Source organism: Furipterus horrens, unplaced genomic scaffold, assembly GCF_987537825.1.
Source record: "Furipterus horrens unplaced genomic scaffold, mFurHor1.1.pri manual_scaffold_11, whole genome shotgun sequence".
Taxonomy (NCBI): Eukaryota; Metazoa; Chordata; class Mammalia; order Chiroptera; family Furipteridae; genus Furipterus; species Furipterus horrens.
In genome coordinates this window covers 4805640-4830701 of record NW_028327181.1, presented here as the reverse complement: position 1 = coordinate 4830701, position 25062 = coordinate 4805640, and the positions used below count along the sequence as shown (strand labels likewise).

Genomic DNA, 25062 nt, shown 5'->3' with positions numbered 1-25062 from the left:
TGAATGAGTTGATTTAAAAGAAAAAAGTAAATACAGGTATATGCATATATAACAAAAAGTGTGACGTGCTATTCAAATAAGTCAAATTATTCTTTAGTGGATTGGGATCATTTATCAAGTTGTGGCTTAGCTTGAGTGAAATAAGGCCAGGGGTCAACAAATGAGCTTCATTACTTCCCTGACACTGTCTACAAAAATTATACAAAAGGTGTTTTTAAGAGGATCAAACTTTTCCTCCAATTCTTAAAGGACTTCGTGACCTAAATATAATCACTAACTTCACAAACTACTGCTGCATGTCAGCTCTTTTTGCTCCAGTTCCATTCATTGCTCACCAAGGAATCTCCGATTCCTAATTTATTAATAATACAAATGACTAATTTGCCAGGTCCCTTGACTAAAGGAAGGCAGTGTTCTACATAAGAGACTCAAACAGTCTGGTTTCTAGAAAGACAGGCCTCACTTAAAATGAGTGAACCGATAGCTGGTTTCCAAATCAATCTCATAAAACTGGTCCAGCATGAATCTGTCTCATCGGATCTGATTGTGTTTTTCACCTTAAAGCACAGGGAACCAGTCTTGGACATGAGGTGTCTCTCGGGCGGGAGCTGGGAGTCTTCTGTGGGTGTCGTCCTCAGTGCCCAGCACAGAGCCTGCCACAGGTGGACAGGCCATAGGTAGTTATTAGTTAAAACACATGAAACAAAAGCTGTTTACCCACAGTAGCGGGGGATGTAGTTTATGTATGAATACAGGGATGATACACCTCCGTGGCAGCATTTCCTTGGGTTATTGAGACGGACAGAGAGTTACCCAAAAAGTGAAGAGTAGCACTGTTTTTAATGAATTTGAGTGCAGAATACAAAACAAGGTGCTAGCTGTGGCCTCAATGCTAGTAGAGTAGTAAACAATGACTTTTCCTTCCCTCATAAAAGTACATTACAAAAGTTTATCAGATGGACGGGATGAGACACCGAAGTCTATTTCTGAAACCCCCCCTGAAGCTGGTAGTATTCTTGCAGCTCCAAAGTTCTCCCATAGCCTCTTGGCCCCACACCCGTGCAATAGGAATTCAAACTCTGGGACTTTCTTAACCTACGAGATTTGGTGGGAGAATTTCTCTTTCAAGCCTTTTAGAGGGCAAGGGTCAATTTTCTTGGTTTTGTTGTTGATCTTGTTGAACTTTCTGTCAGTGGGTGAGTAAGGAAGCCAGCGTGGTTCTTTATGAGTTCTTCTGAGGAACTTTTACCGTGACCTGTAAGAGGGGTGCGGAGAAGCTGTTAAGTCTTCGTGCTGACCTGTTGGCACCCTCAGCTGGGTGCTGCCCTAGTGGGAGCAGAGGGCTTCCCGTACTTCTAACATGTGGCCAGTCCCAGGAACCACTGTGTTCAGTGTGAGATCACACTCTGCCTTCCCTTAACCCAGTCATTTTTGATTGTCACAGAACTGGGGGACAGGGTGGGAATTCCTACCGGCACCTAGAGGGTAGAAGTCAGGGATGCTGTTCAACAATCCTACACTGCACGGGACAGCCCCCCAAATGTCAACAGAGCTGAGGATGAGAGACCCTAACCTAGCTCTAATTTCCCTCCAAAAGAATCAAAGGAAAAAAAAAAAAAGTGCTGAAGCTTGCAGCTGTCTCAGTGTGCCAAGTGGGAAAATTCCAGATTCAGATGGCTTTGGGGTCGAACCCCAGCTTTACCCCCTCCTGGGCAAGTACTTCACCCCTACCTGCCTGGTTTCCTCAACTGCAAAATGGGGTAACAGTGGTGTCCACTTCTTGAGGTTGTTGTGGGCACTAAGCAAGGTGACACGCGTAAGGAAGTCTAGGACACATTCTGGCACAACGTGAACACTCAGTTAAAATGAGTTTAAAACAAGAAATTTTCTCATCGGTCCACTGCAACCTTGACTTCTCCCCGGACAAGTCCCTATTTTTGTTTGTACCATCGCTCGAGTTCCAAAGCCCAAATGACAGGAATCTGACTGGAAGCATAAGCGCAGTGCCTGGCACCGTGTGGGCGCTGGGCTGATGAGCCAGGCCCTGCCGCCTTCTCCCAGAGCTTCTCCTCTTCTCACCGTCTCAGCTCCTGAGGCCTCCAGTGTCAGCAGCAGCTCCATTAGGGTTCCTCCACGGTCACCTTAACTCAAGCCTCCTCTTTTCAGCTCCCCCCCACGCCCCCGCCAGCCAGTCCATCTGTAGATTCCGAGATTCCTCGGGCTCCGTCCTCGCCCTCCCCAGCCCCTCCCTGCACACCTAAATAACCTCCTTCACCACCGCTGCGTGATGAGCAGTTACAGGCCAATGACATGTCCATGTCAACTTCAGATCTGGGGCTCACCTCCCATAAAGATGGGAAGGTTGTCTATGAACAAGTAAATGTGTTTATGTTCCAGGGAGCCCCTGAGAGCAGAGCTGTGTCCTACCATTGCTGTACTCCGGCTCACGGCAGCAGTGCCGAGCGGAGAGCACCGCCTGCCCTCGCCCTGCCCCTGCCCCACCGGTCTGCCTGCCCTGAGCCTTCTTTGCCAGTCCTGGGAGGGCCCAGCTTGGCCATTTCTCTTTCCTGTAAATACCACTTACGAGTATGTTTCCTGGTTAAACTGCAATTTGTGTTCACTGTAAAGAGAAAGTCACTTTCACTTTAGTGTGTCTTTTCTTTTTCATATTTATAAACGAAGCCATCTGAGTATCTATATATTTGCACATAGTTTTAAAATTGGATTTACACTGCATATATTACTTTGTATCCTGCTTTTTTACTTTAAAGAATGAGCACTTTCCATATCAAATATTCTACAAAAATATTTTAATGGCAATTTAGAACTCCGTGACTGGGATGTTCCCTAATTTACTGAACATGTATGTTACATCTGATATCTCCCTTTTAGGGAGATAAATGCTGTGATAAACACTTATGGGAATAAGGCCTTCTTTGTCTTTCTGAAGTTCTTCAGGCCATCTATTCTCATCACTGAAATGGCAAAATCTATTTGGGTATGGATATGGGTATATCAACGGCCCCTGATAATCTAATGCCTCCTAACTTGATTCTTAGTAGGTTTTCCTTGCTGCTTTGGCCTGCTAGGATCTTTCCTTCCTCTTAGGTTCTGGAGAACTTGGCATAGAATGAAGCCCAACAAAAAGGCTGTGTAGGCAGAGCGGCAGTCTAGTCTCTCGTTCTTCCTCATGGGACAGAGCACAGACTGGGTTCTGGCCCTATTTTGTAGCCTCTTTGGCTTAAACCAAGAAACCAGTAATAAGTGCTGAAGGAGTGTCCTGACGGAGGAGGCTGAAAGGTGCCCATACTCACGGTTTTCACTTCGGTGTACGCCCGCAGGCCGTACTCGCCCAGCTCCCGGCCATTCCCAGACATCTTGTAGCCGCCAAACGGCGACTGGGCCCCAAACACATCATAGCAGTTCACCCTACAATTCGAAACAAGGTTTCAGAAGTCACTCTCCGGGGACATGTGTCATACCCCTCGGACCTTCTATGCTGCTCCAAAATTTTACTGAGAAAAAAGTGGATGGCGAGAACCACGGTAATAACCACCGTGTCGGAGCTGAAAGCAAGGTACATGAAATAAAGCTTAAGTCACCTTCGTCCTTCATGACACGGCCACTGAAGGAAGTCAGAACACGGAGCACCCCATGGCGGCACCTCCTTTTAATAACTTGTTTTGCTAATTAGCTGCTAAGCTTTTTTCCTACAATTTTTAAAAAGTTCTTAAATTTTCATCGCATTTAAAACTCACCATTTTAAGGTGTACAGTTCAGTGTTTTACAGCATATTTATAATGATGTCCAAACTATCACCACTAAGTAATTCAAAAATATTTTTATCACCCCAAAAAGAAACCCTATGCCCTATAAGCAGTCACTCCTCATCCTTCCCCTGCCCCCCCCGTCAATGCCCGGCAGCTATTTTCTACTTTCTGACTGTGGATTTGCCTATTCTGGACATTTCCTACAAGTGGAACCATACAGTCGGGCCTGTGGTGTCTGGCTTCTTTCACTTAGCCTCATGTTTTCAAGATCCCTCTATGTTGTAGCAGGTGTCACTACCTCTTTCCTGTTTATGGCCAGATAATATTTCGGGCACAGAGAGGCCATACTATGTTTATCCACTCATCAGCTGGTGGGCTTTTAGGTTGTTTTCATCTTTTGGCTGTTGTGAATACTCTGCTGTTGAAGATTTGGGTACACTTTTTTGTGTGGACGTGTGTTTCTGTTTCTCTTGGGTATATACGCAGGCGTGGAATTGCTGGGTACTGTGGTAATTCTATGTTTATTGAGAAATTACCAGACTGGTTTCCTGTGGCTGCAACGTTTTACATCAACACTTGGTATTTTCTGGATTTCAAAATTACCACCATCCTAATGAGTGTAAAAGTAAGTGTTAAGCTTTTAAGATCGTGTGATGGGCCCCTTAGCTCTGGTCTCCCACCCTCGTTACAGCTTGGTAAGGAGCCCCCGGTCACCCATGTCCTTGCCCAAGAGCCGCTGCACAGGCATCGGTACTGGAGGGAAGTTTAACCTCCTGGAGGCGAGTGGGCAGGAAAGCTCTCATCTGGCTGCTGTACCACACACGCCCTGAGCCAGGAACAGCTGAGCCCGGTGCCCCAGATTCTGGGATGTGAGCACTGGGTTGTGGAAGACCCTGGCTTTCGGCATCCCTGCCTGGGAGTGAGGCGCTGCGAGAGTCTCTTACCACACGGTGCCCGCCTGGAGCGCTTGGGACAGATAATTGGCTTTGTCCAGGTCCTTTGTGAAGACAGCTGCCGCCAGCCCGTACTTGGAATTGTTAGCTCTCCCAATGACTTCCTCTATGGTCTTGAACTTCAGGATCTGCATCACTGGCCCAAAGATCTGGGGTGAGAGAACAGAGTGGGAGGGTGTGGCAGACACGGAACCACCTGCTCTCCAGCCTTCACAGTGCTGTGCGGACGATTCCAGACGCGGGTAGCGAGTCCCCGGACGTGCCCTGACAGTTCCAGAGGGAGACGGCGGCTCCCAGGCGCTTTGAAACACCAAAGGAAGGAAGCTAATGGGGATTGGTTACCTTCTCTGTGCCGCGTGCTTTACGTACAGCATCTTATTTCTAAACAATTCTGCAATGTTTGCATTACTGGCATGTTACACATAGACCTAGTGTCAAGAAAGTAAGTTGAGCTTCAGCAAGGCTTACAACTGGACACCGAGGAAACAACTGTAAACGAGATACAGTCTCTGCTCAGGACATTCCAGATTTTTCCTGCAGTTTCCCTGCCCTGTTGGAGTAAGCCATTTCCTCAAGGAATCCTGGTTCCCTTCAGTGAAGAACGGGCTTTAGCAACCAAGATGGGGGAGCTCCATGTGCCCTTTGCTGACAGGTGTGGCTGCTCTCAGCCCTCTTGGGGGGCACTGGGGGACTGGAAGTGATCATGATGAAGTCGGGTGCTTAGAATACGAGTGTTCTGCGCAGTGTGATGAGTGGTAGGAGCCTCCAGAGGACCCACCCGGCTGAAGGAATGGCAGGGAGGAGGGCCATCTGGGACAGCCTCGCGAAAGTGACAGTCGAGCTGTGACACAGGACCAGAAACTGGCCAAACCGAGTGGGGGTGAGGAGCAGGGAGGAGGGAACCGGAGTTCCAGCACAGCCCACCCAGTGCCCCTTCTCATGACCTCCCGAAAGGAAACGGGGGTTTCGTGAAGAAACGGCTGATTCCAGGACAGGAAAGCGTCAGACGGGAGGAGGAGGAAGCTGCCAGGAGCTGCCCGTGGTTGGAGCCGTGCCTGTGATCCAGGGACCCGGGCACCCAGACGCCTCGGGCGCTAGCAAAGCAGAGGGGCTACCCCTCCCCACCTTTCTGGAAAATAGATATTTGAGGTTTTTTAAAAAGCATCAAAGTATCCATGAGGGGAGAGAAGGCAGAACTCTGTTGGACTTTCTTACCCTGAGTTTGCGTTTTAGTATTATCTTACTTTTAATTAGACATGAAAGGGGGTGACACTATAATAGTTTCCCCGACAGGGCCGCTACAGGGCTTAATCCAGCTGGGGGAAGTGGAGCGACAGCAGGGGGGGACGTGTTCTGGATATCCCTGAGAGCCTGGCACATAGTAGGCACTCAGTAAGTACTCGTGACATGGATGAGTGAGACAGAGCTGCTGCCCTGTGTTCATAGCGGGCGCGGGGCGGGGGGAGAGCGCCAAAGGGACGCTCGCCGTGTGGGAGTCAGCCCTTGAGTCTCGGTCCATGCCCAACTCATGTGAAGACCACAAGAAAGGCTGGGCGACATCCTTCCTTGATTCACGGCTCGCAGGGACCCGAACACAGGGGGCCTGCGGGCTGTGCCAGGGAACGCAGACGTTCTCCCCGACAGCGAGTCGCCATGAGGGGCCAAAGGGGGGAATGAAGAGACCAGATGTGAACCGTAAAAATAACTTGTCCTAGGCACAGAGCCAGGGTCTGGCCAAAGCCAGCTGTTGGGTCACAATGTCAAGATGCTGAACCGAGGCGTCCGCCTCTGAGAACAATCCCCGGGGCTCTGGCCCCGCGCTCACCTCCTCCTTTGCAATGGTCATGCCGTCTTGCACGTCCCCGAACACGGTGGGCTGGATGAAGTAGCCGCGGTCGGCGGCCGCCCCCCCGCCGCACAGCAGCCTCGCCCCTTCGTCCTTCCCGGACTGGATGTAGCCAAGGACCTTCTTAAACTGAGTCTCGTCCACCTGTGGGAGGAGGGGTCCAGAGTCAGAGGCTAGGGCAGGCCTCTCCTAGCTCCGGGCTTCGCACCACCAGACAAGCAGGCAGCTGGGACAGGGGCCAAGGCCACAGATAAGCAAGGCTCAGGGAGGAGACACAAAGGGCCCTCAGAAAATGCAGAGCAAACCCGTTGTTTTTATTTTTCAACTACAAAATCACTAAAAATTTAAAATAGTAAGAAAAAACATTGGTGGCAGGGTATGCTACATACACTGTAATATGTATACACTGTTGGAAGGACTAGTAAACGTGTTCTACGTCACGGATATCGCGATTTTTAAAAAGGAGGGCTGTAAGCGGGTACAGCTCTTTTGGCAAGTAGTTTATTAATATCAGCCAAAAATTAAACGCTCATATCCCCTTTGATCCAGCTATTTAATGTCTAGGAACTTATTCTACATATAACAAAGGGACCTGAACAAACGTATTCACTGGGGAGCACTGTGTAAAAGCCAAAAACAGAAACAATTCTAGGTACACGTTAGCAGAGGGGCAGGTTAATATAATTATGCACATCCACACGATGTGCTGTCACTGGTAATAGATCCGTGAACTGACTGACATACACTGTGTATTACATAATCCTATTTTAAAAAACAAACATACAGAAACCACACTCTGTGTGAGTGTGACGACCCGTGGGGAAGGATGTGAACAGGAGCAGGGGGTCTTATATTTTACTTTGAATACTTTCTAATTAAACCTTTATACAAACTTGTAAGAAAAGCAAGAGAGAGAAAGAGATGCTAAGATTCATAGCAGCACAACTCACAAAGCCTAGAAGTGGAGACCCTCTGAGGGTCACGAGCCTCCACCCCACTCCCCAGAGATAACCATGGCCAGTGGATCCGCATGTGTCCTTCTGGTGGATGCACTTTTCAGCGGTGACCAAGGTCTAGAAACCAAGCATTCCCCTTTGCACAGACACTCCTAGTATTTACTGTGTATGTAATTTTCATTAATGTCCACTCTACAGTCAGTGTACCATGCGAGTTACGAAGGGCTGGTGTTAAGGATGAGAGAACGGTAGCTCAGAGAGGGCATGTGGCTTCGCAGGGACACACAGCTGGTAGATGGCAGAGCTGAGACTTGAAGCCGTGCCTGCCTGAGTGTGAGTCCCAGGCCTTTCCTATTTCTCCATGCTGGTTCTAGGCACCCAGACCCACCTGCGGCCACCAGCTTACCTGCGGCCCCTGCTCAGTCCGGCTGTCAAAGGGGTTCCCAACCACCCGAGACTTGGCCCGGGTGACACTCCGCTCCACAAACTCAGCGTAAACGTCCTCCTGCACGAAGGTCCGGGAGCCTGCACAGCAGCACTGGCCCTGGTTGAAGAACAGGGCGAAGTGGGCCTGCTCCACAGCCCAGTCCACTGGCGAGGGAAAAGACGACCATCAGGAGAGAAGGATGACCCTGGCCCCGGGGGCTGCCCACCTCCTTAGTCCATTCACACCACCGACCAGCCTGCTGGGGGCCAGACCATGTGCCAGGACAAGAGGGCCCTGATCTCTCCCCTCTGTGAGTGAGACCCAGCGGCAGACAGACACGCTCACAGCAGCCACGACGCACAGTGGTAATGGAGCCGCGGCCGGCTGGGGGACCAACCCAGCCAGCCTGAGGGGGTCGGGGAAGGCAGCCCCAGGGAGGGCAAGTCTGGGAGCGCCTCAGCAGGCCCAGGAAAAAGGATGTGATGGGAGAAAAGCGGTCTGAGAGAAAGTGTGGGCCCAGATGGGCAACTAAGCAGCTCAGCCTGGCTGGATTACAGGGAGCAAAGCGGAGAGGAGCCACCCCTCCCAGGGTCACGCTGGCTGGAGGGCCATGCTGAGGAGCCTGGCCTTTGTCCTGGTGCCCTGGCGCAGACATCAATGCTGATGGACAGTGAGGGACCGCAGTCGGGACAGCCAGTGGCTGCCCACAATGCCAGACCTCCTCCCGAGGAACACTCACTGTCAGCATCTGACATGATGATGTTGGGGCTCTTTCCTCCCAGCTCCAGGGTCACTCTCTTGAGGTTACTGCTTCCCGCAGCAACCTGGATCAGGCGGCCAACCTGCAGGGGAGCAGAAAGAGACACGCTGTCCGGGGGGTACAAAGAACAGAGCGCCCCACGACAAGGGGGAAGTAGCTGGATTGCCAGAGACCTGGAGCATCTCACCAAGCCTGGCTACTCGCTCACCACCGCGGCCCTGCCCCGCTGTGCTCTCAGGATGACAACGACAATAACAGCCCAAGCAGAGTCCTTGCTGAGTGGCTTCTACATACGGAGCACCACCTATGTATTGTGCACATTAAGTTCAGGCCTCACGATGACCTCGGAGGTAGGGGTAACCTTTTTCCTTGATTTATTTGTTTTTTATTTTTAAGATTTTAAAAAATTTTATTTTTAGAGAGAGGGTAAGAGAGGGAGAAAGAGAGGGAGAAAAACATCAATCACATGTTGCAGGCCCCCAACTGGGGACCTGGCCTGCAACATAGGCACATGCCATGACCAGGAATCGAACTGGCGACCTTTTGGTTTGCGGGAAGACGCCCAACCCACTGAGCAACACCAGTCAAGGCGACCCTTTTCCTTGAATTAGAAGTGTGGGAGCTGCGTCTCAGACTGGTCGAGTCACTTACTCCAAGTCACACAGCTGGTCAATGGGGAATCAGAATTCACACTCAGCCTGAGTCCAGCAGCAGTTCAAACCCACTACCCTGCCTCCTTCCCACGACGTTTGGAGTCCCCTTCACACAGCACACTCTGAGGGCAAGGATGGGGTGCTCCTCACCTCCAAGTTCTCGGAGCCTGGCACAAAGCCACCCCTGTACTTGTTGAATGAACACAGGCTGCATAGATACTGCCATCATTTTAAGGACAACGAACTGAGCTCCAAGGACATTCAGTGAATCACACCATGTCATAGTGGCAGGGCCAGAATCTGACTCCTGTCTTTCCAAAGCCCAGGCGCTTTAACTACCAGGGCAATGCTGGTCAAGAAGCCTGAAATGGCCAAGGTGCTTGCACCTTGGGCAGGCATTCAGCTCTGGGCTTTATGAAGTATAGATAGTCCTGTGTATTGATTCCGCTTGGGATGCCAGCCCCCCAACAGCAGCTGGAGTATCCACCAACCCCTAAAGGTCGTGACCCCCCACACAGACCCAGAGGCTGATCTCAAGCACGTCATCCCTTTAGGGCAGTGAGAGCTTGAGCCAAACGCCCAACAAGCTTGAGCTCCTGGGGACGCCTCACCTCGGTGGAGCCTGTGAAGGCCACTTTGTCCACATCCTGGTGGGAGGCGATGGCAGCCCCAGCCGTGGGGCCAAATCCAGGGATAATGTTGACCACGCCAGGGGGAAAGCCAGCCTGTGTGCAAACAGCCAGGAGACACTGGGCATCACTCTCCCACTCCAAAGGGCCTGGACAGAGGAATGCACACCCCTCCCCAGAGAGGCTAAGGCAGTGCGTCCCGACACGGGTGGGCAGAGCAGTCTGTGCGGCACTGCTCAGGAATTCTGCATCACGTCTCACGGCGGTCCCTGTGGCTGTCGGCCGCATCCCAGCACCCATGGTATTCACTTCAAACACGTTCGTTATTCTAAGGGGTCTTACAATGAAGCTCCAGGTAGAAAACAGGTAAGATGGGGCCTCCTTGGCTGAAATGTGGTGATGGGGGGGTACTTACCTATCTGCTCTACAAACACCCCCTCCCTTGGGGCCCCTCCTCAGGTCTCCTTTAGAGCAAGCCTGTACAAGAGCATCTAGCAGTCACTGTGGACAGCCACACACCTCCTTTATCAGGTTGGCCACGTAGAGGGCGGTGAGTGGCGTCTGCTCAGCCACCTTCATCACAACCACGTTTCCGGTCGCCAAGGCTGGGCCCAGTTTCCATGCTTGCATCAAGAGCGGGAAGTTCCACTGCAACACACAACAGCCGCTCCTGAGATCCAGGCCAGAGAAGGCGACTTCCCAGAGAGCAGCTGCAGCGGCGACATCTCAGGGCACTCCCAATAAATCCTCATTTATTTATTATAAGGCTAACACTCACCGGGATGATCTGCCCACACACACCCACAGGTTCGTGGCGGGTGTAACTGAAGAAGTCCCCATCGATGGGAATGGTTTTCCCATGGTACTTATCGGCCCAACCGGCATAGTAACTGAAAAAACAAACAAACAAAAAACCAGGCTTAATCAATGACTGTCCGGCTGTCAGGGACCCCTGTAAACCCTGGCAGAAAGCAAAGACTCAAACTGTCCAACTGAGTGATTCTGAGAACTGCCCTTGCTCGTGCCTTGTTCCCCAGAACGACTTAACTGCTAAGGTCACAATAATCCACTCTAGGGGACTAACTCCTGAGTCTCAGAATCAACTGGGATACCCTAAAAAAACACCAAATTCCAAGAGCCCACTTCTGACTTACTCAGTCTGGCTCCCTGGGGTCATGCCCAGGAATCAGCATGCTTAATAAACATTCAGATTTATCCAACTGTGACAGCTGTACCAGCCCAGCACCACAGGTCACCAGCTGACAACTGTGGATCGGATCTCGTGGAAACGTGCAGACCCGTTTGAACAGTTATCGCCTGGGCCCCCACCCTAGACACACAGGGACATGAGTGGCCCAGCAGCTTAGAGCTAAGGAGAAAGGAAAGCACATGTTTAGAACATGTGATGGTCAAGTTTTCAGGGAAGTAGGAAAAATGAAAGACGAAACACGTAAGGTAAAAAGAAAGATGTCCGAAATGAGTGTGTCTGGCCCGGTTAGCCTGAGGCCAAAGTGGACCTGGGTTTGAGAGCGGGTTTGTGGCCCCAGGGGGCAAAGTAGCCTGGGAGTTGCCAGTCTGTACAAGTTCAGGCATCGCTGTTCCCTTCCTCCCAGGTCTGCATTGCCCGTGCTTCGCAGGCCTCAGAAGAGTTATTTAATCAGCACAAAGGCACACTGCTAAAACTCGGGGAGGCCCGCGGCCCTGAAGAGATTCTCCAGGCTGCTCTCTCTGGGGCACCCTTGTGGAGTGAGGCTCTTGATTCGGCGCTGTTGACATGTGGGGCTGGATGATTCTTTGCGGTGGGGGCTTTCCAGCGCTTTGCAGGGTATTTAGCAGCATCCCTGGCCGCTACACCTTAGACTCCAGTAGCACGCCCCCCCACCTAGTTGTGACAACCAAAGGTGTCTCCAGACATTGCCCACTGTCCCCCAGGTGACATCACTGCCCTGGTGGAGACCCTGCCATGTTGCCCAACCCCGACTTTTCTGTTACTGCTTCTCTTTCTCCACCTCAGTCTACGTGGTCGCAGGGGAACAGCTGCTATTTGCACAGTGACCTCTCTACCCGCACCACAGCTGGTCAGACTCAAGGCCAGCCACTCAGTGTCCCTCCTCCAGAAATTTGGCATTGGGACTAAGACGCCGCCCCTTAGTCTGGCTGGAATCCTGCAGACAGAAGCAAGCCTAGGTGCGGGCAGCCAGGTTCCAACATGCAGAGACTGGCCCTGAAGGAAGTCGGTGGTAGTCAAGAAACAAGCTAGAGGGCAGGGGTGGGCAGCAGTGACACTCGATGGCCTTCTGGATCTAAGAGTCCTGACTCTGTATTGCCCAAGTGAGACTGAGTCTCTCACCAACAGAGAGCTCTAACAAAGCTCTCATTCCTCATCTTATATTTCCTGGTCACTAAAATGTTTATGACCAAACTAACTCAAAGTTAGCAGAGGAAGGAAATACTAAAGATTAGAAGAGAGGTAGATGAAATGGAGAATATAAAAACAGTAGAAAGAATCAATGAAACCAAAAGTTAGTTCTTTGGAAACATTCACAAAATCGACGAACCTTCAGCTAGATTCTAAAGAAAAAGGGATATGACACAAATCACTAAAATCAGGAAGGAAAGTGAAGACATTGTGATCGACCTCACAGAGATAAAAAGGACTCTGAGAGAATACAATGAACAACTGAAGCCAACAAATCAGAGAACCTAGATGATATGGACAAATCCAACTAAAACAAATTACCAAAACTGACTCAAAAAGCAGAAGAAATGTTTATGACTAGATTACAATTTAGTACTGAGGGATTTTCCCATGAGATGGAGACTAATAGAATATGTTCCTCCAAGTCTTGCGATCCCTTTACATTATTCTATTTCTGCCTCCCCATCAGTACTCCCTCCCCTTCGGCACGGCCAGAACAAAGGCCAGGAAGCCTGAGCCCCTACCGGAGACATTTGAGGACCATGTCCAAGTCCACCAGGTAGGAGATGATGTAGGGTTTGCCATTATCCAAGGTCTCCAAGGCCTGAGAAAAGAAAACAAGATCAGCACAGACATGCTGGCGCAGGAATGAATCCTAGCAAACAGGTGACGAGCAGCGTAGAGGCCCAGCACGTACTGAGAGGGGCTCGTGGCCAGTTCACGTCACTAATGTTGCAGCGTTTCTGGGCCACTGCCCCTACCTCTCCAAAGGTGGGGAGAATGGTGAGGGGGATGGGAGGAATAATGCACCAACTTCTTGTTCAGTCATTTCACAGACACACTTTTTAAGTTTTTGCTCTATGCCAGATCCAGATGTTGGAATACAGAGACAAACAAGGGGCTTCCAGCGCAAAGAGCCAGGGAAGGAAGACCTGAATCATCAATCACACGGGTTAGGAGTGCTAGGAAAGAGAAGGCCAGTCTGAGGAACTGCAGCCTGAGGACATACAGGAGGTGACTAGGCAAAAGGAGAAGGTACAAATAGCTATGAAGGGACGAGCGCCCCAGGTGGAGGGAACAGCATGTGCAAAGGCCCTGATGCTCAAAGAAGCCTGGTAGTCGAGAAGTTGAGGGAAGGCCGGTGAGCTGAGCTCTGTGAGAACCATGGTCCAGCATGAATTGGGAGACAGAGCCAGACCAGGCAGGGCCTTGCAGGCCATGGTGAGAGAACAGGACTTGATCCTAAGGATACAGGATGCCATGGAAGGCCTAGGGGTGGAGCTCTACAGTATAATTTGCCTTCTAGAAGGTTCACTCTTGCTGCTTTGTGCAGAATGGATTGGGGAGAAGAAAGGGTATTGCCTCCTGGTTGTTTTTTGCCTCTGGCAGCCACAGAGAAGGCCCAGGAGAGGTGTCCATCCTGGGGTATTTTCCCTGGGAAGGCTCCCCAACATGGCTCCCCTCTCTTCCCCAGTGTCCTTAACCAAACCCACTTCATCAAAGGAGATGCTGAGAGACTGCTGGTTGGTATAGGGGCATATCCCTGAGATGCCCAGCCTATGCCATTCTGACCAGTTACTTGTCAGCAATGTGGCCCCTTCTTGGCTGTCTGTGGGACGCTCTGAACCCATTTGTCATGTGGGATGAAAGGAGAGGGGGCTGAGAACTCACTGCCAGGTAGGTCCGGTCCCGCTCAATCAAATCGGCCAGGCGGTTCAGCAGCCGGCCCCTCTCCGACGCATCCATGCGGCGCCAGGGTGAGCCCAGCTGGAAGGCGGCCCGGGCAGCCTTTACCGCCCTGTCCACGTCTTCCTAGAAAACAGCCAACAAAGCAACTCAGGCCTTCTCAGCAATAACCACCTCCAAATACTGCCCACCGCACTTCCTGCCAAGCCACGCCTGGACAGAAACCTGCCCCTGACAGTCCTTCCTGGCCTCAAAGGGCTCCACTGGTGGGCTTCAGACACTCTTCCAGGAGTCATGGAGCGAATGAGGACCCTGAAGGTTCCCATGTCTGCATTTTCATTTCAAAATCCCCCAACAAGTTTTGGAGGAAGAGGCACTCCAGAGTCAGTGCTTAGAATTTGAGCATTTCCCCCCTTCTAAGAAAGCAAGCCCCACGGACCTAACTGTTCCTTCCCAGACAACTGGCAGTGTCCAGCAAATGCAGGTTTCCCAGCTTCCCTCTCCGTGGGGAGCAGTGGAATCAAGCCAGCTAGCATTTTTCACACAGAGAGATGGGTACAGGACGGGGGAGCACTGTTTTCATTAACCACATTTACCATCAGACAACCCTATAAGGCAGAGAGTATTCACATTTGCTTTTAGCAAAGGGAAGAGGCCTTCATCATGAATGTAGAAGACTGTCTTAAAGCAGAGGGCAGGAGGCTTCCTTGAATTATTTTTAATGCCTTTTCTATTCAAGGAAATGAAATATTTTTATTAAAGTCTAATTTTTTAATTTAAAAATCACTATTACTACTTAATTACTACAAATATATATAATGCACACAGAACATACTGCTGACACCAGCGCTAGATCTCAGGAGATCCAAATTCTACTCAACGAAGATTTCCATCTAGTCATGCACCTCCTTCCAGGTCTGGAAAGGAGAGACTGGATTAGCTGTCCTGAAGTTCAATTCCAAATGTACAATACAAAACAGTAGGAATTAGTGAGTGCGGGCACAGTTTATAGCACCTTTGTCTGCAAGGAAGAGTTTGTTGATTCATATACTCAAAAATTTTAATTGGCATTTTTTTAGGTATGAAAGTAATACACACATGATAAAATTTCAATCATACGAAAACACATTAAGTAAAAAATTAAATTATCCCTGCCTATCCCTACCTCACTCAGCCCTTCCCCGAGGTAAGTCACAGTTCTCACCTTGTCCCCTTCGGCTACTTGACAGATGACTTCCCCAGTGGATGGATTGACGGTGGGGAACGTTTTCTTGCTGACAGCATCGTGCCATTCATTGTTTATGAAGATCTACAATGAGAAGGCAGAAGGCTCTCAGGACCAGTTCTCAACCTCAAACAGACTACCAGCGATGTTGAAAAAAAAAGTCAGAAAGAACAAATGTGAATAAGCTTCAGAGTGATCCGAGCTGGTGCGCCCACTCTGCCAACTGGCCTTGGGTAAGTCATTTGATCTTTCAGTGCCTTGTTTTCTGTGATGTGAAAAACGGAGTGATCTTCCTTATCAGTGGTCTATATCAGTTGCTGGGTAACATCACCTCGAAATGTGGCGGCTTCAACTGACTTATTAGAAATCTCAGAGTTGTGTTCACTGATTGGGCTCAGCTGGGCAAGGCTCACCTAGGCTCACTCATGTGGTTGCAAAGTGAGGGTGCCAGGGGCTGGATGTGCAAGATGGCTTCTTCACTCGTGTCTGGCACCACGTGGCTGCTTGGGCTTCCTGACTGTATGGTGGACTCAGGCAGGTCAAACATTTCACGTGACTTACCCAGAAATGTTCCAAGAGACCTGGAACTAAGATCTAGCTTCAGAAGTCACACGGCCTCATTCCCGACACCGAATTCCATCGGTCAGAGCGAGTCACAGGCCCAGTCCAGATTCATGGGGAGGGGACAGAGCCTCCACCTCTGCTTGGGAGGAGCTGCAAAGAATTTGCAACCATCTTTCCTTCAACTAAAACACTAGAGCACAGAGTTGTGAGAACCGAGGGGGGGTTATTCCTTTGTCCACTCAGCAAACAGTGAACACCTGAGCCAGGCTGAGGCCACAGCAGAAACCGAACCCAGTGCGGACCTTTCTCTCATGCAGCTGGCATTCGGGTGGGCACAGAACAGAGAAGCAAACAAATACACAGGCAACCTCAGACTGCCCTACTAAGTGCAACGGAGAACAGGGTCCAGGGAGGGCACCAGAGAGGGGATGGACGGAGACCTTGGCAGGGAGGACTGAGGAGGGCCTCTGAGGGGCAGCCATCTGACCTGAGCCCTGACTGGTATAAAGGAGCTGCCAAGCAAAGCCAAGGGCTTAGCTCAGTCCAGGGCCTGAGATTTCAGGGCAGCAGGGCCCGGCGGGGGGGAGGGGGGCCCAGCTCAGGGCTCAAGGGCCGGGGTGGAGACTAAACCTGGATGAATCCAGACACTTTTCCTCCTCATTGTGTCACAGGGTGCAAGGCACTTCCACTCCCGACGCCTCTGGGCATCACTATAGCACCCGTCATAAAAGGCGTGTGACGATCCCGAGGGCTTGCGTCAAGCCTCTCGTGGAGTCAGTATGCAATGCGGTGACAGTGGCGGTGGTGACAGGAAGGGGCGGTCAGGAAAGGGCCTGCCGCACCATCACAGTGGGGTCGCAGCTGCGCACCCACAGTAACAGGCTGTTGGCATTTGGCAGGAGCGCGGAGGTAAATACCAGATTCTGGAACTGTGCTTGTGTGGTCTCAGATTAGTTGGCTGATCATTAATCTTAAGGAAAATGACACTTGTTTCTTCCGGAAGGAGGAGCAGGAGGGCTGACAGTGGGCGGTGGGACTGTCCAGTGGGAGTGACAGGGAGGGTCCAGGCCTGAAGCCAGAAGCCAGGAAGGCCTGAGTTTAAGCTGGACTTGGCCGTGCCCTGGTGGAGCCCTGCACGCATGTTCTCTCAGCGCATCAGCCTCCTCCTCCTGGGGAATGCGGACAAGGGACTCTCATGGGACCAGAGCTAGCACCTGGGGAGGAAGGGGGAGAGGGGAGGGCCTGGCATAGGCTCCATCACATTCGCTGAACATCTGTTCCCTCTGCCACCCTGAGTGCAGGCGTGAGTCCCACGGCCTCACGTGCACCTGCTTCCCTGAGGTCAGGCAGGCTGGCAATGCCCCGTTCCATCCTCAGGGCTTACTCACTGCCCTGCTGCAGGTCCTCCTTGAGTTTTTATTCTGTGTGCCGTAAAAAGCACCAGCCTCTATGCCAGAGTCCTGGCTTGAATCCGGCTCTACCTTGTGACCTTGGGCCACTCCCTCCATGTCCACATGGTTTATCAGTCCCTGGGAATAACGTCTGGGCGCTGAAGTGAGGACTAAACGCAACGGCGGGTGTAAAGTTCCTAAGCCAGGCCCCCGCGCACAGTGGGTCTCAGCCCTGCACTTACATCGCTAGACCCTGTGGCTCTCCCGGGTGGAAGGTTTCTGGGGGCCTGGGCCAGGCAGGTGTGTGCACCTCTTTCTGTGTCATTCCCTGCACGGCAGCGCACTAAGTTGCTTTGTCCTGAAGAAGTTTTATTTGATATTTTGCAAAGATCAGGAAGGATTAAGCAGAGAGCTGGGCCAGTCTGGCCGAATTCCCACTGTCCTCACCCGTTCCTCCTTAGGCAGGGCCACGCTGTCCCCTGATCGTAGCCTGAGAACCCTGGGAAGGCCACTCCCTGGCATCTCTCTGCCTTCCAAAGCCCTGAATCTGCTGGGCTGGTCTCCATTGCTGAATTTTCAACAACCCATCCTCCCGCCTAAGGGCGGAGGAACCTGGAACCTTCCTTCTGTCTAGAGTTCCCATTTTCCTTCTCCTAGCACCAGACTTCAGTGGTCTTCCCTTCCTGGGCACGGGAGCCAGGGTACGAAGGTTCTCAAACTGAGCCTCTGTGGAAGTTCTGCTGCTAGTGAGGAGTTGCAGTGACTTCTCTTGAATAAACACAAGGGGAAACTCCAAGCCAAATGCATCACTGACTCCTGCCGGAAACGCAAAGCTTGCCTTACATAACATGCTTAACTCGGTCACCCTGGGGTTGGGGCTGGGGTCCTCCCAGCTCACACTTCCTCATTGCAGTTTCTAGAGGCAGAGCGACACTCAAGCCGTTCAGGATTTCATGCTTGGATTCTAGACTGTTGGCCAAGCTCAGAGTTTTTCCGTGGAAACGCTCTCTTTCTGTATATTTTATTAAGTGTCACTTGGTTGTGTAAAAGTTGGATTCACTCGTCCACACAGTGAGCAGCGCAGCCCTGCCTCCTGGCTAACATCCTGGGCGGGGAGGGTTCAGCTACCACCCAAGGGAGAGGCAGGAACAAAAAGGCAGGAGTGAGGGTCAGGTCACAGGTCAGGGGTGCCCGAGGGGGACCTGAGGAGGAGCCTGGGACAGCAGGCACCAGAAGGGCCTTGTGGCTGAGGGACTGTGGGGCGGGAGAGCAGAGGCGCTGTGGGTGTGTGCCAGGAGCTTCCTGGTGCGGGGGGCACTGGAGGGAGTGGCAGATTGCGGGAGTTGGGAAGGGGAGTGTCCATTCCAAGTGGGGATCATGCATGGACTTGTGTTTTGTAACTGGCTTTCCTCAGTCACAGTCTATCTGGGACATGACTCCACAGGCAGGTCCACCTCATTATTTTCCGCAGCACGGCATTCCTACCGCAGCTGATTTAACCATCTCCTCCTACAAAGCACCCGCAGGACACGTGGTCGCTAGCCCCGACTGTGCCGCTGCAGCAAGCACCCTTTAAGCTGCATCTTTGCAAACTTGGGGCAGATTATAGGATAAAAATTAGAATTGCTGAGTTAGAGAATAACACGATCCTTGGCTGCCCTGGGTACCTTGTTTTCCAGACCCCAGTAGATTAGGCATTGCAAACGGAAACTTGGGGGTGGAGGGCTGGCTTAGAAGCTAGGGCAGGAATAGCAGAGCTAGGAACAGATGCAGGACCCTGACAAAGTGGCAGTCCCATGCCACCTCCACCCCATGGCAATGGACAGTCATTATCTGCCCAAGATCCTGAATAAAAGGTTAAATGACATTCAATAGCTCCAATTTAAGGAGGCAGGACATGTTCTAGAAAGATTTTAGTTCAAGCTTTGATGCATGAAAGGATTGGGGACCCATTTCCTGGGAAATCTACATCGCTGGAACACGTTATTTTCCCCAAGAGTGAGGGAGCAAAGGCTGTGGTTCGCTATCCTGAGGTGACTCCCGCTGTCATTTGCTTCTTCAGTGGCAGTTACGTAGCTTCCATCCCATGGGAAGCAGATGCCCTCTGTTGCATCACAAGATCCCAAGGGGAAAAGTTCAAGGTAGACATGGAATGCCACGTGCATTCACACCCTTCCACACTATCATCTAGGAACTTCTCGGTCAGTTTGGGATTAAAGCCAAGAGCAGCCAGCTCCCCTAGACGTCCTGAAGACACTCTGGCACCCCACGCTAGGCCCTCTGCTCTCCCCATTCACCAGGGCCTTTGTCCTGCACTTGTGGATTGCCACCACTTCTAAGATGGGAGGCTCGGTTCTACTGGGGACTGATGGCCAGCCAGGCAGTTCCTGCTTGTTCACATGTGAAGGGCTTATAGGCTGGCAGCCTCTGTCTCGCTGCTGTCTCTTCCCTGCGCCAGTTCAGCACTCCCTGCGGGTCCCCAAGTTCCTGTTCATGTTCACTCCTTAACTCTTTGCAAAACGGCCCCTTTTGAGTGGAAATATTTATTTCTCATTCCTTGCTACTGAAGCACAAACGATAAACATAGTTTCATAAATGGCAGCCATTTGTGCCCTCAGTAAATATCCACGGAGCAAGAGTCATACCCTTATCTCAGTGCTAGGTGATTGTGAATGTGGACACAAGCACAGCTCCTCCCTCCTGACTGCAAACATTCCATTCAGCCGTCCCTTCAATATTTACATCCTCGTCTGACCATAAGGCCTGGTCAGGAGGCAGCCTGTGGCTAAGGGCATGCATGCTAAGAGTTGGACAGAGCTAAGTTTGAACCCTGGCTTCATAGTACAGCAGTCCCTCTCTGTATCGCAGTTCACTTACCGTGGCCTCACTGTATCACGGGATTTTAAAAATATTATATTTAATTATTTATCATGGATTTTTCGCTATGTCATGGGACTTTGCGGTACCGTACAGTAAATACTAAAATAAATGTAAGGGTCCTACTTTGCGGAATTTCACCTATCGCAAGGGGCCTAGAACGTAATACCCGATAAGTGAGGGATCACTGTACTGTGCACGTGACCTCCCGAGCCTTGGTTTCCTCATCTGTAAGATGGGACAGCAGTAACACCTGGCTCATGGAGTTGCTGGTAGAACACAAGGTGAAAATGTAGGTACAGGTCTTCAGCACAGGGCCTGATAGATCATAAGTGAGTAAAAATCATTGGATCAGGGGATACCTACACATGTCCACAAAACACACATGTATGATTTTCTGTACTGAGGATGTATTACTATTGTAGTCAGAAAATTCATATAGAGATCCTTTCTTTTTCTAAAAACCATTTTATGTATTTAATTTTTAGAGAGACAGGGAGGGAGGAAAAGAGGGAGAAAAATAAATATCAACTGGCCCGCAACCCAGGCACAGGTCTGATCCAGCCAGCGTTCTTTCGCTTTGCAGGATGACTAAGCTACACAGGTCAAGCTAGAGAGATCCTTCCTTAATTCCCTTTTTGTCCGTTCTCTCTTTAGTTCCTGAGTGTTACGGTTAAGAGGCTAAGAACAGAGACACAAATTTAATTCACCCCAAACTCCCATTCAGGAAACAAATGACAACTCCAACAGCAGCCACATAAAATGAAGTTATGGCAGCATGGCCAGCAGCGGCAGCCCCCACAGGTCCCTGCTGGCGAGGGGGAAGGGAAAACTCATCCTGAAATCTTCCTAACCCAAACAAGTTTACCCGACCCTGCGGCCCCACCCAGGCCAACTGGAGCTGAAAGAACTGAAGGCAGGTGGACAAAAGCACTTTCTTTGCCTGTGCCCACCCCCACCATCTAGGTGAGACCTGAGAAGCCCAAAGTGCAACTTGCCTCCCCCAAATACAAAACCCTGCAAAAATGCCCCAGCACGAGAAGCCAGCGCGCCTGCAGGAGTGGCTCCAAAGCCCTGTCTCCTTTTGGGGAAACTTCAGAACAATTTATGGAATTTCAAGGAATTAATAACCCCCACCGAAATGTCAACTTTGTACACAGAGGCCCAAACGAGAGGCTCGACAGTTTAGGATTAGGCCTTGGCACTCTTGCCAGCAAGTGCACAACAACGCAACACTGGAAACAGCCCAAGGAGCTTTAAGAGGAGCCAGTTCTAGCTCCTGGGAGACTCTGCAATCCTTGGGAAGAACAGGAACATGTGAAAATACCGGCTGAGAAAGATCATGCAGATACACTGTTCAGTGAGAGCTTCAGAACAGCAAGTGCCAGAACCTCATTTCCGTAAAATTGTTTTGGTTTCCCTCTCGTCTCTCTCGCACGCATACACACAAATGCATAGGCCATGTCTGAGAGGTCACAGCCCTCTCTGCTAACAGTGCTCTTGGGAGGAACGCCTTAGGGTCTGGGAGAGGTTTTACAGCACTCTGTATTGCTACACAGTCAGCTCTTTTATGATCTCAAAAAATCTGATTTAAAAAAAGCCTCAGGGAGAATTCACGCCACTCCCCCAATTTACATTCCCAGCTTGCACTCCCAGGCTAAACTTGAGAACAGGACTCCTGCCACCTACCAGACCTGTGCTTGCGCGTTTGTATCCCTTTTCTCACCTCCACCCACGTGAGCACGGGGAGGAAGATCTTAATTCGATCCTGTGGGCACAGAGGTTCCGGGTGCTGATGCCTCTCCCTGGAGGATTTTCTTGCTTGAGCTTTTTTTGTTTTTGTTTTCATTTTTAGATTTTACTTTTATTTTAAGAGAGAGGGGAAGGGAGGAAGAGAGAGAGAAACATCAGTGTGTGGTTGCCTCTTGTCCGCTCTCAACTGGCAACTCGGTCTGCAACCCAGGCACGTGCCCTGACTGGGAACCAGCCGGCGACCCACTGAGCCGCAGCAGCCAGGGCTCTGCTTGAACTTTTGATGTTCAAGTCTTTCAGGCATGACGTCCTCACACAGCCTACGAAGGGAGCTATACAGCTGCCGCACTTCTGGCTTGTGTTGTTATACAAAGGACATTTTGTTTTTATTCTCTCGAAATATTCCTTAGCATCGCATGGATGTGCCTTTACCCATCCCCTGTGTACAGATCTGCACCAGACGCCGAGCCAGCCAAGCGCACCTGCTGCTGAAGGTAGTCCCCTGGGGCCAGCTCCCCAGCCTTCTAAATCGGCCATGACCCCTTTGTTCTCGCCCAGAGCTGCATCAACAGCAGCACCAACGATCTGGTTAGACGCTTCCTCTTGGCAATCTAGATGTGAACCCCCTCTTTGCCACTAACCCTCTGTAACTCAGTCTCTGCACCTGTGAAATGGGGATCCCCACGGTGCCTGCCGCAGAGGCTGTGGTAACACGGATCCGCCCGCAGAAGAGGTCAGTGCTTAGGCGGTTCCAGGTACAAAGGGGCAGGCAGCTGGAAGCTGTTCCTTCTGTAAGTGCCGGCGGGGGAATGAGGCCCTGTGCTGCCCGAGGGCGTCGCCGCCAACCCCCTCCCTGCCTCCCAGAAGAAACGGAAGCGCGGGGGCGGGCAGCGGCCGCACTTGGTGCGTGCACACGGCGCACTGTTCTCTAATTGCGTTCCATCTCTGCGGATTCCCGCACGTGGCCCGAACTCAGAGCTCTAAAGAGAAGAAAACGTTACACAGCCCTGGGGAACAAAGAATCGGCCACTGGGAATCAGTGTTATCGGGAAAGCCCCTCCTTGGTTGGGTCAAGGAAGGCCAGCCCCCTGGAGGCGGACACCTATGGGGGCTGCCAAGAGGTGACAGCCCCGACCCTTTCCCAGTTTCCAGCAGTGAAAGCCGCCGGGGGCGCCCAGAGGCCTGGGCCTCTGCCTTCGCAGACTAATGAACTTTAGCTTGAAGGACCTCTCCTTTCCTTGTTTTTCCTTTTGGAATTCCTTGGACAAAGGCAGGAGTCGAGGGAAAAAAGAGGAGACCACGGAAAAGACTCAAAAGTACCCACAGAGAGGGACTTCCAAAGACGCCCTTGGAGTGGGTGACGAAGACGACCCCACACAGGCACAGGGAGGACTAAGAGGCCTGAAAACCGAGGGCTGGCGCTGGGAGACGGGCGGCGGTCGGACGATAAACCGACACACGACCAGTCCGGATGGATTACTCAACGGGGCTGTCAGAAGCGGCGCAGGGGCCAAAAGTTCCGCAGGAATGGAAGGTGCGCACCAAGACCAGCCCCGGCTAACCCCTCGACCCCCACTGGGTAAACTGAGGCCCAAAGAGGCCTAGGGCCTTCCCACCCAGCGGGCTGCGTCCCGGGAGAGAACAAAGCGGCAGGAGGCGTCACCTGGTTGTAGAAGACTTCGGGCTGCTGGTTGGGGGTCGGCACCACCGCCTGGGTGGCCGCAGCGGACAGGAGGCGGCGGCCCAGGCGGGGCCCGAGGCCTGCAGCCACAAGCGCAGCGGCGCGCAACATGCTGCAGCGGGAGCGGGGTGCGGGGCGGCGCGGGGGTGGTGGATCGGCGTGTGCGGGCGTGTGCGGGCTGGCGGGTCCCCCAGGCTCCCGGTGACCTCTCCCCTCTCCCCTCCCCGGCGTGGCCGCCAATGGGCAGGCGCGGGGCGGGGCACGGGGCGTGCTCGCACCTCCCCCACATCCCGGCTGCGCTGCCCAGAAGCTGCTTGTGCGCCGCGGAGGGGAGAGCTGGGGCTGGGGCTGGGGCTGGAGGGCGGCTCCCCTCGGCTTTTGCCCGGCCGCCATGCCCACTCTGCCCTGCACTGACCCCTGTGCGGCGCTCCGAGTGTGCAGGGTGACCCGACCTCGCGAGTTTAACGCGCACTGGTTAAACCTCCTGTGTGCAGACCTGAACCGCAGCGCCCTGGCCCTGACTTGGGGGGCTTACACTCTACTAGAGACGCCCACGTTAAACCAAACACGAGAAGTTTCAGGTCGTGACACGGATGTGAAGGAGAGGAATAGCGCAAAGACGCAGTCGGGGCAGAGGGCACTGAGTTTTAGATCCCACGGCCAGGAAGTGACAAGGGAGACCTGAATTGAAAAGGGGAAGATCTAAGAGCGTTCCAGGGGGAGGGAGCAGCAAGGGCGAGGGCCTCGCCTGGGACCACCCCGGGCTGTGTGAGAGCAATGGGGGAATGGCGCCCAGTGAACCGGGCAGGGTGGTGGGCCGGACCATGGCGGGCGGGCCATAGAGGCTGTGGTGGGGACTTCAGCACAGAAGGGTGACTGCTTGACTTGCATAGTGAGCGTGCTAGTTCAATGGACTACAGGAGGGCAGGGGTGGATGTCCGGATCACACAGACTGTCTTATCCCGTGGACATCCTGGGGCTGGGCACTGAGGATGCAGGGAGGAACGGGAGCATGTTGGATAGGGAGGGGATGGGTTCAGGTGTGCATTTCAACCAGATGACTGTCAGCAGAAGTCCAAGGAAGAGGTGGAGAAGCCTGGCAGGAAGAGCTGAGCCCTGCGAACATGTATGTTTTAACAGCAGAGGTGCAGAGGAAAGGGGGACATCTAGGCAGCAAGTGTCTGGGTTGCTGTTTGGGGCTGGAGGCCCTGGAGCTGAGGCCCGAGGTTGCCCAAGGCCCAACTGTGAAGTACCAGGCAAAGGCGCCGATTCACAGTCTGAAAGAAGCCAATGGTGTGTGTGTTGTGTTGTTTTCCTTTCGGGTGCTAATGTGATACCAAAAGGATATTTGTGATAGTTAACAGAGCCGCCATAACCAATACGCTGTGAAATCCCTGTGGCTAACCAGTCAGGTCCTTGTGGTGAGTCTCACACAGACTGCACCCTCCGGGCAGGAAGTAGGGACCCAGGCGT

The 25062-nt window shown here is 52.0% G+C and overlaps 1 protein-coding gene across 1 annotated transcript; it reads right to left on the bottom strand.

Moving 5' to 3' along the window:
• Nucleotides 1–821: 821 nt before the first annotated feature.
• ALDH2 (aldehyde dehydrogenase 2 family member) lies at nt 822–23745 on the bottom strand. The gene is made up of 13 exons (XM_090257279.1): nt 23572–23745; nt 15304–15408; nt 14085–14225; nt 12938–13017; nt 10773–10884; nt 10514–10642; nt 9977–10090; nt 8692–8794; nt 7932–8116; nt 6549–6713; nt 4715–4872; nt 3315–3429; nt 822–1255 (listed from the first exon to the last, which is right to left on the bottom strand). The coding sequence occupies exons 1-13, from the start codon at nt 23698–23700 to the stop codon at nt 1223–1225; spliced, it is 1569 nt and encodes a 522-aa protein (XP_090113405.1). The 5' UTR covers nt 23701–23745; the 3' UTR covers nt 822–1222.
• Between the last annotated feature and the right edge of the window lie 1317 nt (nt 23746–25062).

Bases quoted from the DNA above. Each gene is read 5' to 3' on its own strand.
- ALDH2 (XM_090257279.1), bottom strand. From the start codon at position 23,700: ATGTTGCGCGCCGCTGCGCTTGTGGCTGCAGGCCTCGGGCCCCGCCTG. The intron at 15,409-23,571 runs GTGACGCCTCCT...TTCTCATTGTAG, and splicing joins CCGAAGTCTTCTACAACCAG to ATCTTCATAAACAATGAATG. The intron at 10,643-10,772 runs GTGAGTGTTAGC...TGTGTGTTGCAG, and splicing joins TGTGTGGGCAGATCATCCCG to TGGAACTTCCCGCTCTTGAT.